Raw genomic sequence first — 12,262 nt, 5'->3', positions numbered from 1 at the left:
AACTAAAAACTACTTCCAAAAACATTCAGCTTTGATATTAATGAGTTTTTTGGGTTCATTGAGAACATGGTTGTTGTTCAATAATAACATTAGTCCTCAAAAATTCAACTTGCCTAATAATTCTGCACTCCCTGTATATAAGATGTACAGATGGCTGGCCTGCTGGATGGATAAATGAATAGTTACTTTTTTAAAACAAATTCTAATATATTTCATTTTAGTTGTCTATATTAACAGAAAAATAGTTTTGTTTAAACTATTTAACTTTAAAGTAAAGCTTGTTTCTGTGGCCAGACTGTGATCCCAGAGGTCCTAAATGTAAGTCACCATTTCACCCTTTTCATTGTTTGTCAACCCACCTGTCAAGCTTGAGTTTGTGGGCCAACATCCTCCAGTCATTGCCTCTGGTCTGCGGTGCGTCCAGGCTGCCGCACAGCTTCTGACGGATAGAAACAGGGATGCGAAAGGCATTTGGCCCTACCAGTGTCGTGATGTTGCTGGCAGGATCCAGCAGAGATGTGTCAATACTCTGGGAATCCTGTAAAGAGAGAATGAGAGGGATTAAAGCAGAGACACAGACTGTAGCTGTGGTTTTTTCCCCCCTAGTTTGCAGACTGCCTGGACATAATTCAACACCTCGCAAAATGAAACATAATGTAGTTCAAATGGATTTGTAGCACAGGAAATTTCTTTTTCCAGGTGCCATAAAAAAAATTGAAAACCCTTCGTTGCGTCGCCATCCATTTACTGATGCAAGCTGAGTGATTTTCTTTTAAATATACTGCATCTGGAGGATTAAGCACTGGATGTCTGGCTACAGAAACCAGATCAAGACCCAGAGACAAATGAACCAAGGCCAGGCAGTAACACAGCTCTGCACTGTATGTACTGTAATTTATCTCATTACTGAGCACAAAGCATGAGTGCTCCTCCATCCCTCAAGCTCTATTCTCCTAGCCAGATGGCCTTTGTAAAGCAAGTGCAGCATGACTGGGGGGGGGGGGACACAGGCTTATTATACCCTCCTGTGCCCCCCCCTTTCATAAGCAAGACTCTATGTAGGCGGCATGGTTGAAACTCCCCTGTCTCACACCTTGCCAGTTTTTGTGAACGTTGCAAAAAGTGGGAAGAGGAAATGGAAACGAGGTTAAATTCATTCTGAGCGTCTGGCTCGGTGGAAGGACAATGAGGGCGAGGTGGAGGGGAAGAGTCAAAACAGCTCTGGATGCAAAATTCATGTGAAAGCAGAGCACAAAAGTCGCACAGACCTTTGAGGTTTCCATTATAATTTCGAAGGCTATGCCCCGTATCCAGTCAAGGTGAATAATTACTTTAAGCCTTTATAAATCAAGTGAAAGCATTAGGAGGGAAACAGTTCATTACAAAATCAAATACAAGCATTTTTCCTCAGCCTGTAGTGCTAGTCGTGTAGTGCTCTTTTATGTGAATATAATGAAATCAGATGGTATTTAATTTGTTATACTTAAAGGTCTGGCATCCAACTTGAGCCTGACTGTCCTACACATTTACATGCTTCACTCTCCTCGTGTCATACACCGTCCCCACCCAATTTATTGTTATTTTTAGGCTCCAAAATCTCCAATCTCCCTCTGACAAGTCAGTGGTGCTGATGCCCTGCATCACTGCCTGCTGCTTCAACCCTTCCGCCGGCCCAGCATCCACCTGCAGGGGCCGGGGGGGGATGTTTACTCCAAGTATCAAACGCTACCTCCGACAGTGTAGTGTCCAGCTGAAAAATCTGTCCTTCTCCTTCCACTTGGCGCACACATATTTTGCAGGTCAGGTCCACCGTGCTGGAAGAGAAGCGCTCCAGGGTAAAGCAGCAGTGGAGGTTCCTTTGTGAGCCGCTCCACACCTGCTGAAAGGAAAGCTCCTGCAGAGAAGTGGAAAGTGTAGAGGAGTTGCATCGGTGGGAGAAACCATGTGGCACACTGTGCATGGCCTTTTACTGAAAAAGGAGTAAAATGAGCAGTTTACCTGGTACTTGGCTAGCAGTTTGCTCTTCCATAATGTGTGGGGAACATCATGGATGGAAAGCCTCAGGTTGTGGGTGCTGTCCTTAAAGATGAGAGTCTTTGGTTCATCCAACAGTTTCCCACCCATCTGCTTCTCCATTTGAAGGACTTCCTAAATAAACAAAAGCAAGCTTGATTAGCAAGGACACCATCTATACCGACCTCAAAAAGCTTCTTCTTTATACCAGTTGAAAAGCAGACAAACTGCTGCTGTATTCCTGTGATAATAGTCTCTGGGGAATTCTCACAAGTACATTTATAAATGATTAGTTTTTAATAAAATATTACGTTATAATCATCCGCAGGGCTTTACAAACTTAAATCTAGACATGCAAACCTGAAATCAACTTCTGTGTCCTTGCAGCAGGATCACTATCACTTCTCATTACTCATTCCCAAACTTAATAACTGTGTTCAATATCCCTCCTCAGTACAATAATCCTTCCTTATCTTTCCTTCATGCAGGCGCATGAAGGTATTAAACAGAATTGAGGTGATGAGACAACAGTAGAGAAGGAGGGATATATGTGGCTTATTTTGTGTTGTTGCAGCAGCTACGTTATTCAAATACAGGCGCTTGTATCTCCTTATTGTGACACACCAACACAAAGATTTCTCATTCTGCCTCCCACACATCATCTGCTGGCTGTGCTTGCGCATAAACAATTCAGTTACAGTGGGGAAAAAAAAAAATCACAATTATATTCATTTCAGTGATACAAATAATGAGACAAAGGCTATGCACACATTCAGTACAGCGTGCTGCGCATTTACCTTGAGTGCGTCCTGTGTGTCGTCCAGGCAGTAGACTCTGATGTGATACTCCATGGCTGGGCAGGTGACGGGGCCAAAGATGGCTAGTTTGAGGCGCTTAGTGGTGGCAGCGCTGAGAGATTGACCGACGAGGCAGTAGGTGCCCAGCGTCTCTGTCAGGATGTGGCAAGCCTCGTCATCCATTTGGATATAGCAAGGTGTGGTGAAATTCTCTTCTCCTACTACCACTATATCCTAGAGCGTGGACAAGGAGAAAGGGGAAAAAAGAGGAATGTTGAAGAATAAGCCTGGGTTTTGTTATGTATGTATCAAGCAAAAAATAGAAGTGGGGCATGGTTAATACGATTTTTGACTAGAGCAAAATATGCCATATCCAATTTTCCCTACATATCTCCATTTGCTGTTAAGTAAGACCAAACTATAGCTCGCACAATACTGCTACAGCTGTCATTTCTATTTGGTTGTATTGATCTGTTTCGTGAAGCAGATAACTTCACATTACAGCAAAAATGTTCAGAGATAGATACAAGTACCAAAACTGGCATGCATGCTCTCTTTTGATTACTTTTTTGATCGAGCCCATTAGCCATTTGAAAACTGCAGTCATTTTCGTGATGGCTGATGAGAAAGGCGGAAAATATAATTTTTCTTTACATAAAGTAAGCAAGACTTGCATTTATGAATGATTTTAGTGTCAAATTGTGCATGTTCAACTATTTAGAAGTCGACTTTAGTACTCTGAAGTTGCTTTTTCATTTGCACAGGTAATGCTTCTTGTTTCAGTTACATTTCATTGATGGACCTGCACATTGCTCAGTGGTTACCCATGACCTCCCAAAAACCTTGTTGTTTTTAATGGCATAGGGCTGATTGTGGTCGGTGGTTTAATCCCCAACTCCTGCATACAATGCTGAAGTGTCCTTGGATAATTCAAGATATTAAAAACCAAGTAGCCTGCAGTGCTGTGTTTGCATACGCGCATAAACCTTAAAATTGTGTCCATGTTGCAGTGTAGAAAGTGCTATAGATGTCACAGTTCTGTTTATATATATGCATATGTATATATACACGCACATGACAGGGCGTGCCAGCATGACATGCATCATGGATCAAGTTTATGAAATTCACTGAACTGAGGAATACATTGGCAAAGGAAGAATGTTGAATGCCTGAGCCTACAGTGCTATGAGAGGGATAAATCCCTCGACCTGCACAGCACTGTGTAGCTACATTTGTCATTGGACCACTGGAGCAAAATATAAGATTGACGTAATTTGAATTATTTTCTTTCACGTGAAATGAAGAAGCTCACATGAAGTTTTGAAGTCATAAATTTGACTTACTCAGTCAAAAGCATATAAATCAAGAGTAAAGCCTCTGAAATGCATCCAGTGGTTGAAATAATTCCCCAGCTGTTTCCCAAGATAGAAATGACCCAGAGTAGACCTCAACAAACATCACCCCGATTACCTCAAACACAGCATGAAAAGGAGGTGACGGTACAGAGGAGGGTTGCAAAGGGGCTTTCAGGAGAACAGCAACTGTAAACGGTTTAATGCATGTTGTCCAGGGAAACTTATGTGAGAACCATATTCTTGCATTATTTGTACATCTGCAGAAAAACTGGAAAATATGCAGCAATTTTATCAAAAGAATAGAAAATGTCACAGCTTGTTGCTGAATTCCATGTTTGAAACCGATTAGATAAATAATCGGTACAGTGTCTTCTTTTTCTTTCAGCTGCCTCTTTATTAAAGGGTCACCACAGATTTTTCTTGTGGATGCACTTCCTGTTACAGCCCTTCCTGGGATTTGTGTCTGCTCCTGGTCTTGAACTACTGTGTGATCTTTTACATGTTATTGTTAACCGCTAGACTACAGAGTTACTGTATAGTATATTGCGTGGAGTTATGGATGTATTAACTGGCCTACAGTAGTGAGTCTGTGTATTTAAAAGAGTGTATTTAAAAGCATCAAGTGTGGATTTGTAAACGTTAAATTGGATTGGCTAATTAGTGAAAACCACATATTTTTACATGAAGTCTTTGCCACTGGGTAATTAATAGCTAAACTTGTACATGTGTTGCTTTTTTGCCACACAGAAATGTGCTCAGTCACATTTAACTGAAACAGAATGAATTTAAATTGCATTTTAATGTAGAAAGCACAATTAATGTCCTGACCTTTTCACAGAAGCCGTGTACTCTGGAAGTAACAGTTAGTGTGTGTGTGTATTACTAATATTTGAGACTGTCTCACGCGGAAAATGGAAGCATAAGTATCCCGACTATTTGCAGTTGACCCCTGTAACGACACCAATGCCAGGACACATTTCTCTTTCATTAGGATTGCAAGGTCTGAGGAGCCTCCTGCGACTCTCCCTCTTTTTTCTTTAACCCTCTCTTCATCTCTCTTCATCTCGCTTATTCTTTCTCTCCGTCTCTCCGTCGTTCTCGCTCTAATCCAAACACTCTCACAGAGTGGCACACTGGTATTAATTCAGCCTATTATGAGAGACAGAAGAGGAATTACAGCATTTTATTGTGAGCTAGGCCGTTTAACAGCAGTATTATGGCAGATCATTAGACTCTTAACTGCTCCTGTGGGATGGCACTAGGGATCCTTATTGGGGGATAATTGGAACGCACAGTGAAAAAGTGGCCCTGCTTCATATGTAGTACTGTGTGCAGGCAGAAACAATTAAACATACAAACATACAAACGTTAATTTAGTCAAAAATTCATCAGCCGGCTTTTTTCCCCCTCCCATGTAGACGTGGGAGGATTTTAAGTAGGAGAGTTACTGAAGCAGAAATCCCCACATGTTCCTCATTATATGACACGCCATCTTCATCATCATCACAACACCATGAGATTGTGTGTGAATCGGTGTGTGCGTGCGTGCATCAACTGGGGAGGGCTGCGGGCTCCCAGACGCCAACGGAACTGATTATTCTCAATATAAATATCCGTGAAAAACTCCTTTGGAGGAGCTCATCTCTCCTGTATCCACTGCAGTGATGAAAACACATTTTGACAGAGCATGTCATATAAAGCAATATTTCACTCATGCAGCGCCGAGGCTGGCCTCAGAGGGAAAAGGAAACTCATACGAAGGAAGCCGCCGTCACATCACATATTACCATCTGCGTTTGTGGCAGGACGGAGATGTAATCAGGAATCATTTCTTCTTTAAAAATCCTCAGTTTACACTGAGCTTTATTGGTTGTGTCCAAGTAATTCATCAATGTCACGAAGGCATGTGGGGGCCAGTTGGGCAGTTTTTCCTCGGCTCTGTAAGTAATGCCATCGCATCAGCAAGAGGAAATTATGCAAGGCCTTGCTGAAAATTACATTATTTAAGTCACTTTTTAATGATGATCTGACAGAAGGCCTTATTATTGGGTATAGACTGATGCTATATATTTGGACATGGCCTTCCTGAGAGTAATGTGCATTTTGATTATCATCTTATCATTTATGCAATAAGCCTGGGTAGACTGGAGTCGTGTTACGTATCACTAAAGCATTGCCTTTCATTATGCTTCCTGTACTGCGCCCTGCTCCTGCTAACCTTTATTAAATGCTTTTATCTTTAAGGGAGCCTTTCTCCTTAAAAAGGTTTGAGTAGAAAATTAATTAAAAACCACAAGGAAGGAAGACTTCTTTTCTTTTGACAGCTAAGAAAAAGATGCTGATAGCTGCCCGCAAGAAGGTCAGCCACGTCAGGTGAGGTGCTGAGAGATATGTTTTGGAGGTAAGCTGACCACCTGGCACATTTCTAACAAAGTTCCCTCCTAACAAGCAGATTTGTTTCAAGTTTCTCTGCAAATGATCCCTTGGTAATTGGTCCATTTCTGCATCAGTGTGTGTGACAAAAACAGCAAAAGGGAAGACTTGAAAAAAAAAAAGCAACACGAACAGAAAAACCCCCATACATGTTCACACCTGATGAAAAACCTGCCGTTATAAAGGTACAAGGAAACAGCCTGGGCAAGAAAACAGTCCCAGTCCATTCCCTGCTATTAGAGATGTACTATTTCAGCTCCTAGGTGCAGCAGGGGTTTACTTTGAGTACTATTATGAGTTGGACAAAGAACGCAGGGGACGTCGATCCCTTTCACCTCCTCCATCCTATCAGTTCTCCCATGCCATATCATGGATTTATTTCTCACAGCATCTTTTCTTTTTCACTGCTCGCTGACACACTGAGCAGAGATTCGCTTGTAAACACATAATTTCAATTCTTGTGTGCGTGCGACCGTCAGAAGCCCATTTTTGAAACTCGAGCGCAGTCGATAGATACAGTCTACTGTAGCACAAATTTCTCTGTGAATCTCACATCTCACCTCCCACTGATTCTGCGGCGACTGGCTTTTGAGCTGGATCAGCCAGTCCTGCTGGCCATCGCACACGGCACAGTGATGCATGGTGATGATGACCGGACGAGTCAACAAGGTCCCCGGGGGTCCGCAGCTCACCATGGGGCTGAGCACCGTTTGGCCATCTTCCACCGAGGGCCTGGAGGCGCACAGGGATAGCATACATACAATATTTAGCCACAATCTGATGGCACTCTCAGTATGTACGTGTGACACGGAGCGGTTGACAGCAGCAAATAAGGTTCTGGGGCGTCATCGCATACCTCATGTTGTCCTTCCTGTGAACTGTCACATACATCTCATACACTCTGCCCTGAGGAATAGCCCCTGCAGGAATTAGCAGACTAACCCCTGGGAAGCAAAAAGCAAAAAAAAAGATAAGTTGACAGAGGTGTCTTTATACTGTCAGTGCTTGTTATGAGACTTTTGTAAGAATGTGAGAGTATAGAGAGTGAGACCAACAGGCTGGTGAATCCTGGCTACTCCAAATATAGAAAGGTAAATTATAATTTTACATTTAACTAGTGTGTCTTCATGCAGTGCTGCACAACTACAGAGATATGAATCGATTTTTTTTCATTTTATTCAAATGAATATTTTTCCTGGATAAACACAATAATAATTGCACTGCCTTTCAGTCCCACACACAGCAACTATGTAATTTTACCACCTTCCTTTATGGTATCAGGAAATGATGTGGAATTTCATTTCTAAAAATCAATGATCTCTTTGCTCGTCACAGCCTTGGCATATTGCTGCAGCAGGCGCGATTTACATTTTTCCATCTCAGATTTATTCGATAAGATGTCCTATCCGATACGCGCGTGTGCGTTTTTTAGAAGCCTAACCCCCAATTTCCATCATGCATACGCACACACAAACACACACATGGCTTCTCTCTGGAGTGGTGGTGGGGGAGGGATCTCAGATAGCTCATTGATTTCCCATGTCCTTGTACTGAACTTTTCAAAAGGTGACAGACAGCTTCTCCAGCTAGCTAGCGAGGCAATCACAACTCTGCCAAGGGAACGTCTCGCGCACTGCTACTCTGCCTCACAGCAAAGCTTCAAAGAGATGAGAAATGCATTTTAAGATGCAAAATACCAAACAGCCACAGTGACAGCACCACAAAATATTTCATTACCCAGACTCACAAACAGATCAAATATCAAATGTGCTCTTTCCTCTCCCTATTCCTATGTAACATGATGAGGTGGCTGAGCGCAGCCAACAGCTGAGAACATTTTACAGTTATCAAAATGAAAAAAAAAGAGAGAAATTTAAGAAATGTGAGAAGTCTGCGTATCCTTTAATGTCACTGCTAGTTTGCCTCTGCCTGTCAGCATGCATCTGCGGCGCGTTACAAACAGTCTGCATGTGTTTGAAGTGAGGACAGCATGGCTAATGTAAGCTGCCTGAAACGGGACACCTCCAGGACTTCTGGTGCACACACCTTGGGTATCCATCAACTCTTGTCATACTACGTGCAGTCAATATGTTGATGGGCTGCACATGGCTTAGCTTATTTCAAAGTCGCAGATCATCAGGGATATACTGCTACAGACAGCAAAGTATTGAATGATACTGCACATGCTTTAAAAATAATTCTTTTCTTTTTACTGAGAGGTTTGCTTGGGGTTTGCAAAGATTAACAATTCTTAAGTTAACATTTATGGTTGATTTGAACTGCTGTGTCTACTGAGAGCTGCAATGGTTTTGTATTTTTCACTTTATTGAAGAGCTCTTTATATTTAAGCTCTCACATACTGAAATCTTCATATTGCACTGACAGCGACAGCAAGTGTAACAAGTTTGGAAGCTTGTTTGAGCCCCAGAAAAAAACAAAATAAAATTTGCCATTAAAATCCAATTTTGAGGGTTTTTTTCCTCTTGCTTCTTGCTTAAGTCAGAAAGTCACAATTTTGAGATACCCAACTTGAAATCTAGAGATAATAAACTGAAAATTTGACTTATGGGTGGCAAGTCTTTTTTCCAGGGGAGAAAACGAGCTTCTATTAAGAACTGAAATGAAGCTAAGCTTTGAGTAAAAGCAATCTCTAAACAGGAAGCACTCAGGGAGCATAAACCTTCACCGAGGCAGCTCACTCTCTGGCCAGTATTTACTTTTAAGGGAAAAGCACTGTAATTTGTATATATTAATTTTGTTTTCTTTGTTCTGTTTAAATGTACTTTAAGAAGTTTGTAGTGCTGTAAAAGGCAGTTAAGGGTAGAATCACACATGTTTACTTTGACTACAGAAACATGTAGGTGTGTGTAGGAGTAGGTAAAGGATAATAGGTAATGATTTGTAAATAGCTTGAGATAATTATATAATACTATACAACAGTATATTTATAACTAACTAGGCAGCACATTTCCAGTTAATACTTGTACAGCTGCTGTTATTGTGTATATATTTATTTATCTATTTATATTTCTTCATACATTCCTATATAGTTCCATACTGTGTATTTTGTTGTACAGTTATTTTATTTTCAACTTTAATTTATATATTTTATCTTATTCTTTCCCAGTTAAATTTACCCTTCATTCTAATTTGTGTTGTACAGTTATTTCATTTTTAACCTTAATTTATATTTTATTCCTTCCTAGTTAAATTTACCCTTTTTAATTTTTCATATTTATTTCCTAGCTTATTCATAGCCTTTTCCTTTTTTTTCTTTAGGTCACGAGCAGTTGTCTAAGCATTTCACTGCATATCGTACTGTGTATGACTGTGTACGTGACAAATAAAATTTGAATTTGAATTTGAATTCATTCTCTTTCTCTTGACAATACTTTCTTTAAAGATGTCACACATTTTGGGGTCAATTTGTGAAGTGAGGGCAGAGGTCACATGTCATATGAAGTTTGGATGCAAACTATAACGTGATATTTAGAATCCCCATATATCATTCACTATATGCCTATACGATGTCAATACCAACCATGGTGGTAAGGAACATAGTTTTAAATAGCTGTATATAGCATTATTATCACTTTGACCTTTCAAATCAGTCTATTGACCTTGAAGGAGAGGTCAGAGGTCAAATATGCCATAATATTTGAAATCTTTCTAGAGGTTGACAGTACACACCGGATTTGTAAGAATCAGTTTATAGTTAAAAGGCTTTCTGTCAATTTTGAACCAATAAATCATGAAGTTGACTTTGAAGACCTTGGCGCACGTAAGCCAAATTTGAATGGATTGCTAAGTTGACCCCACTATACACTCCTGCAAAGTTTTATCAGAATTCAGACAGAATGACACGCATGCATGCAAACCCTACCAAAAACATAACCTCCTTGGTGGAGGTAGCAACTTTCTGAAATATATTTTCTTGCAGAGAGTTGATGGCAAGATTGATATCACTGTCAAATGTGTTAACTAAATCTAAATCAAAGAAAATCTGCAGCCAGTAAACTTTTCCCAGCATAAAGACAGGAGGAGACGGCCAGCCTGGCTCTACCACAACCTCTAATGTTCACTAATCAAAATAAATAATGTAAACTTGCACTTTTATGAGGAGGGTATTATGTGCCAGATCATTTCCTGGTCAGACATAGTGACTTCCCGGAGTCTTGTCATCACTATGAGACTGGCAGAAATCCAGTTTAGACACCAGCAAGTTTTGTGTTTGAAGTTTCTTTTAATGTTTTTTTTTTAATGGGATCTTTAAGGGAAACGTGGGCCGAGATCATCATCACCAGCACATTATTAAGTGAAACAAGAGTAGAGATTTAAGGACACGATGAGAAAAGCTGATGGTATATTTCATTTCCTATCAGGCTATACAATGAGAGGAGTTTCCTTTCACTATGTGCACACATATAGACATTCACACATGCACATCCACACAGGTGGAGGTGCTATTACTAAATGCTGATGTGCCACTGAGTGAATGAAAAACGTGGCTCCAATCATAACTCACAAAAGACAGCTAATGAGTTTTAAGACGAACACTGATAGAATCTGCTGGAAGTAGCAGATGCTGCTTTTCATGAACCTAAGCTCGTTTATTCGTTTTTTAAACTATTTCTTTTTTACATTCCTGCATACTTTGAAATATGCAACATTTTTTCTTGATATCCAACTGAATCACCTATAAAATAAAAATATATAAATATGGAAAATCACTACCTATCTTTGGCTAGTATAGTACCTGAGTTGGGCACAATAAGCTGTCCTCCCTGGGAGCTGAACGAGCCCAGAGCAGTGCATGATGGATCCCTGGTGCGGAGCAACGTCTGGGTCTGTGTGCGCCGGCCCATTGTGTTGTCACCGTTGTCCAGTAGGCAGTGCGGCAGCTTAGGTGACAGTTTAGAGGAAAATTCTCCTCCTAGGTCATCCTGTGGAGTCACTAAGCCTGAAGAATTGTACACTTTAATCTTCAAGTTAGGGAGCGGGTCAAGCAGAGGAGAATTGGTCATGGGTATTTTGTCACCCACGTCATGGAGAGCGTAAACTGGGCCGCGGTACATGGCAGCTGCTGAGGTCAGGTCAGGGGGTGCTGATAGGAGATCAGCTGAAAAGGAAAGAAAACAACATGGGTAAAGCAGAATAAATGTCTTAACACATGTATTGGGGAAGGAATCAGGAAGAAACTAACTTGAAGCCTATATATCCATGAGGAAATGAACTGCTGGCAGCAATCAGTGAGACTGCAGCACGGCTTTTTTTTTTTTTTACTCATTAGGGAGGTCCACTTCACCACCAAGAAACATTACTCAGTCAGAGAAGTTATAGGTGCAGCTGTGATTTATGAGTAACAGATGGCATCGTGAATGTTCGGTTTACCCAGTAGGATAAATGTTCAATAGCTGGACTGAGTGGGTGGAGTGAGGGTCAGTGGGGGCCTCTCTGTCCTCCAGCTTCTCCACTGTCTCCACCCCCTCACAAGTTTCTAAATGATGCAAATGTTAATGAGAGTCAGAAAAGTTGTTCCAGTAATAAACTAGAAGTAGTGCAAGTACTAGTGTGTCACTGGAGGGCATGTTTTGCAACATCCATCTCCAAGAATGTATGGCCCATATTTTCACAATCTGTAGAAATTAAACAAAATATGCTTCA

At 40.9% G+C, this 12,262-nt stretch overlaps 1 protein-coding gene across 2 annotated transcripts in view; it reads right to left on the bottom strand.

The window, feature by feature from the left end:
- unc5cb (unc-5 netrin receptor Cb) overlaps nucleotides 1–12,262 on the bottom strand; it is a 124,965-nt gene that overhangs the window by 3,187 nt on the left and 109,516 nt on the right. For both annotated transcript variants that reach the window (XM_005735192.1, XM_005735193.1), the window contains 7 exons: nucleotides 11,355–11,717; nucleotides 7,455–7,542; nucleotides 7,159–7,330; nucleotides 2,811–3,044; nucleotides 1,999–2,148; nucleotides 1,730–1,894; nucleotides 360–538 (listed from right to left, as the gene is read on the bottom strand). In XM_005735192.1, coding sequence (XP_005735249.1) covers nucleotides 360–538; nucleotides 1,730–1,894; nucleotides 1,999–2,148; nucleotides 2,811–3,044; nucleotides 7,159–7,330; nucleotides 7,455–7,542; nucleotides 11,355–11,717 — 1,351 coding nt within the window. The remainder of the gene's footprint in view (nucleotides 1–359; nucleotides 539–1,729; nucleotides 1,895–1,998; nucleotides 2,149–2,810; nucleotides 3,045–7,158; nucleotides 7,331–7,454; nucleotides 7,543–11,354; nucleotides 11,718–12,262) is intronic.

Source organism: Pundamilia nyererei, unplaced genomic scaffold (genome assembly GCF_000239375.1).
Source record: "Pundamilia nyererei isolate P.nyererei 1_Seehausen unplaced genomic scaffold, PunNye1.0 scaffold00063, whole genome shotgun sequence".
Lineage (NCBI taxonomy): Eukaryota > Metazoa > Chordata > Actinopteri > Cichliformes > Cichlidae > Pundamilia > Pundamilia nyererei.
The sequence above is the reverse complement of the archived record's forward strand: the minus strand, read 5'-3'. Positions and strand labels throughout refer to the sequence as shown.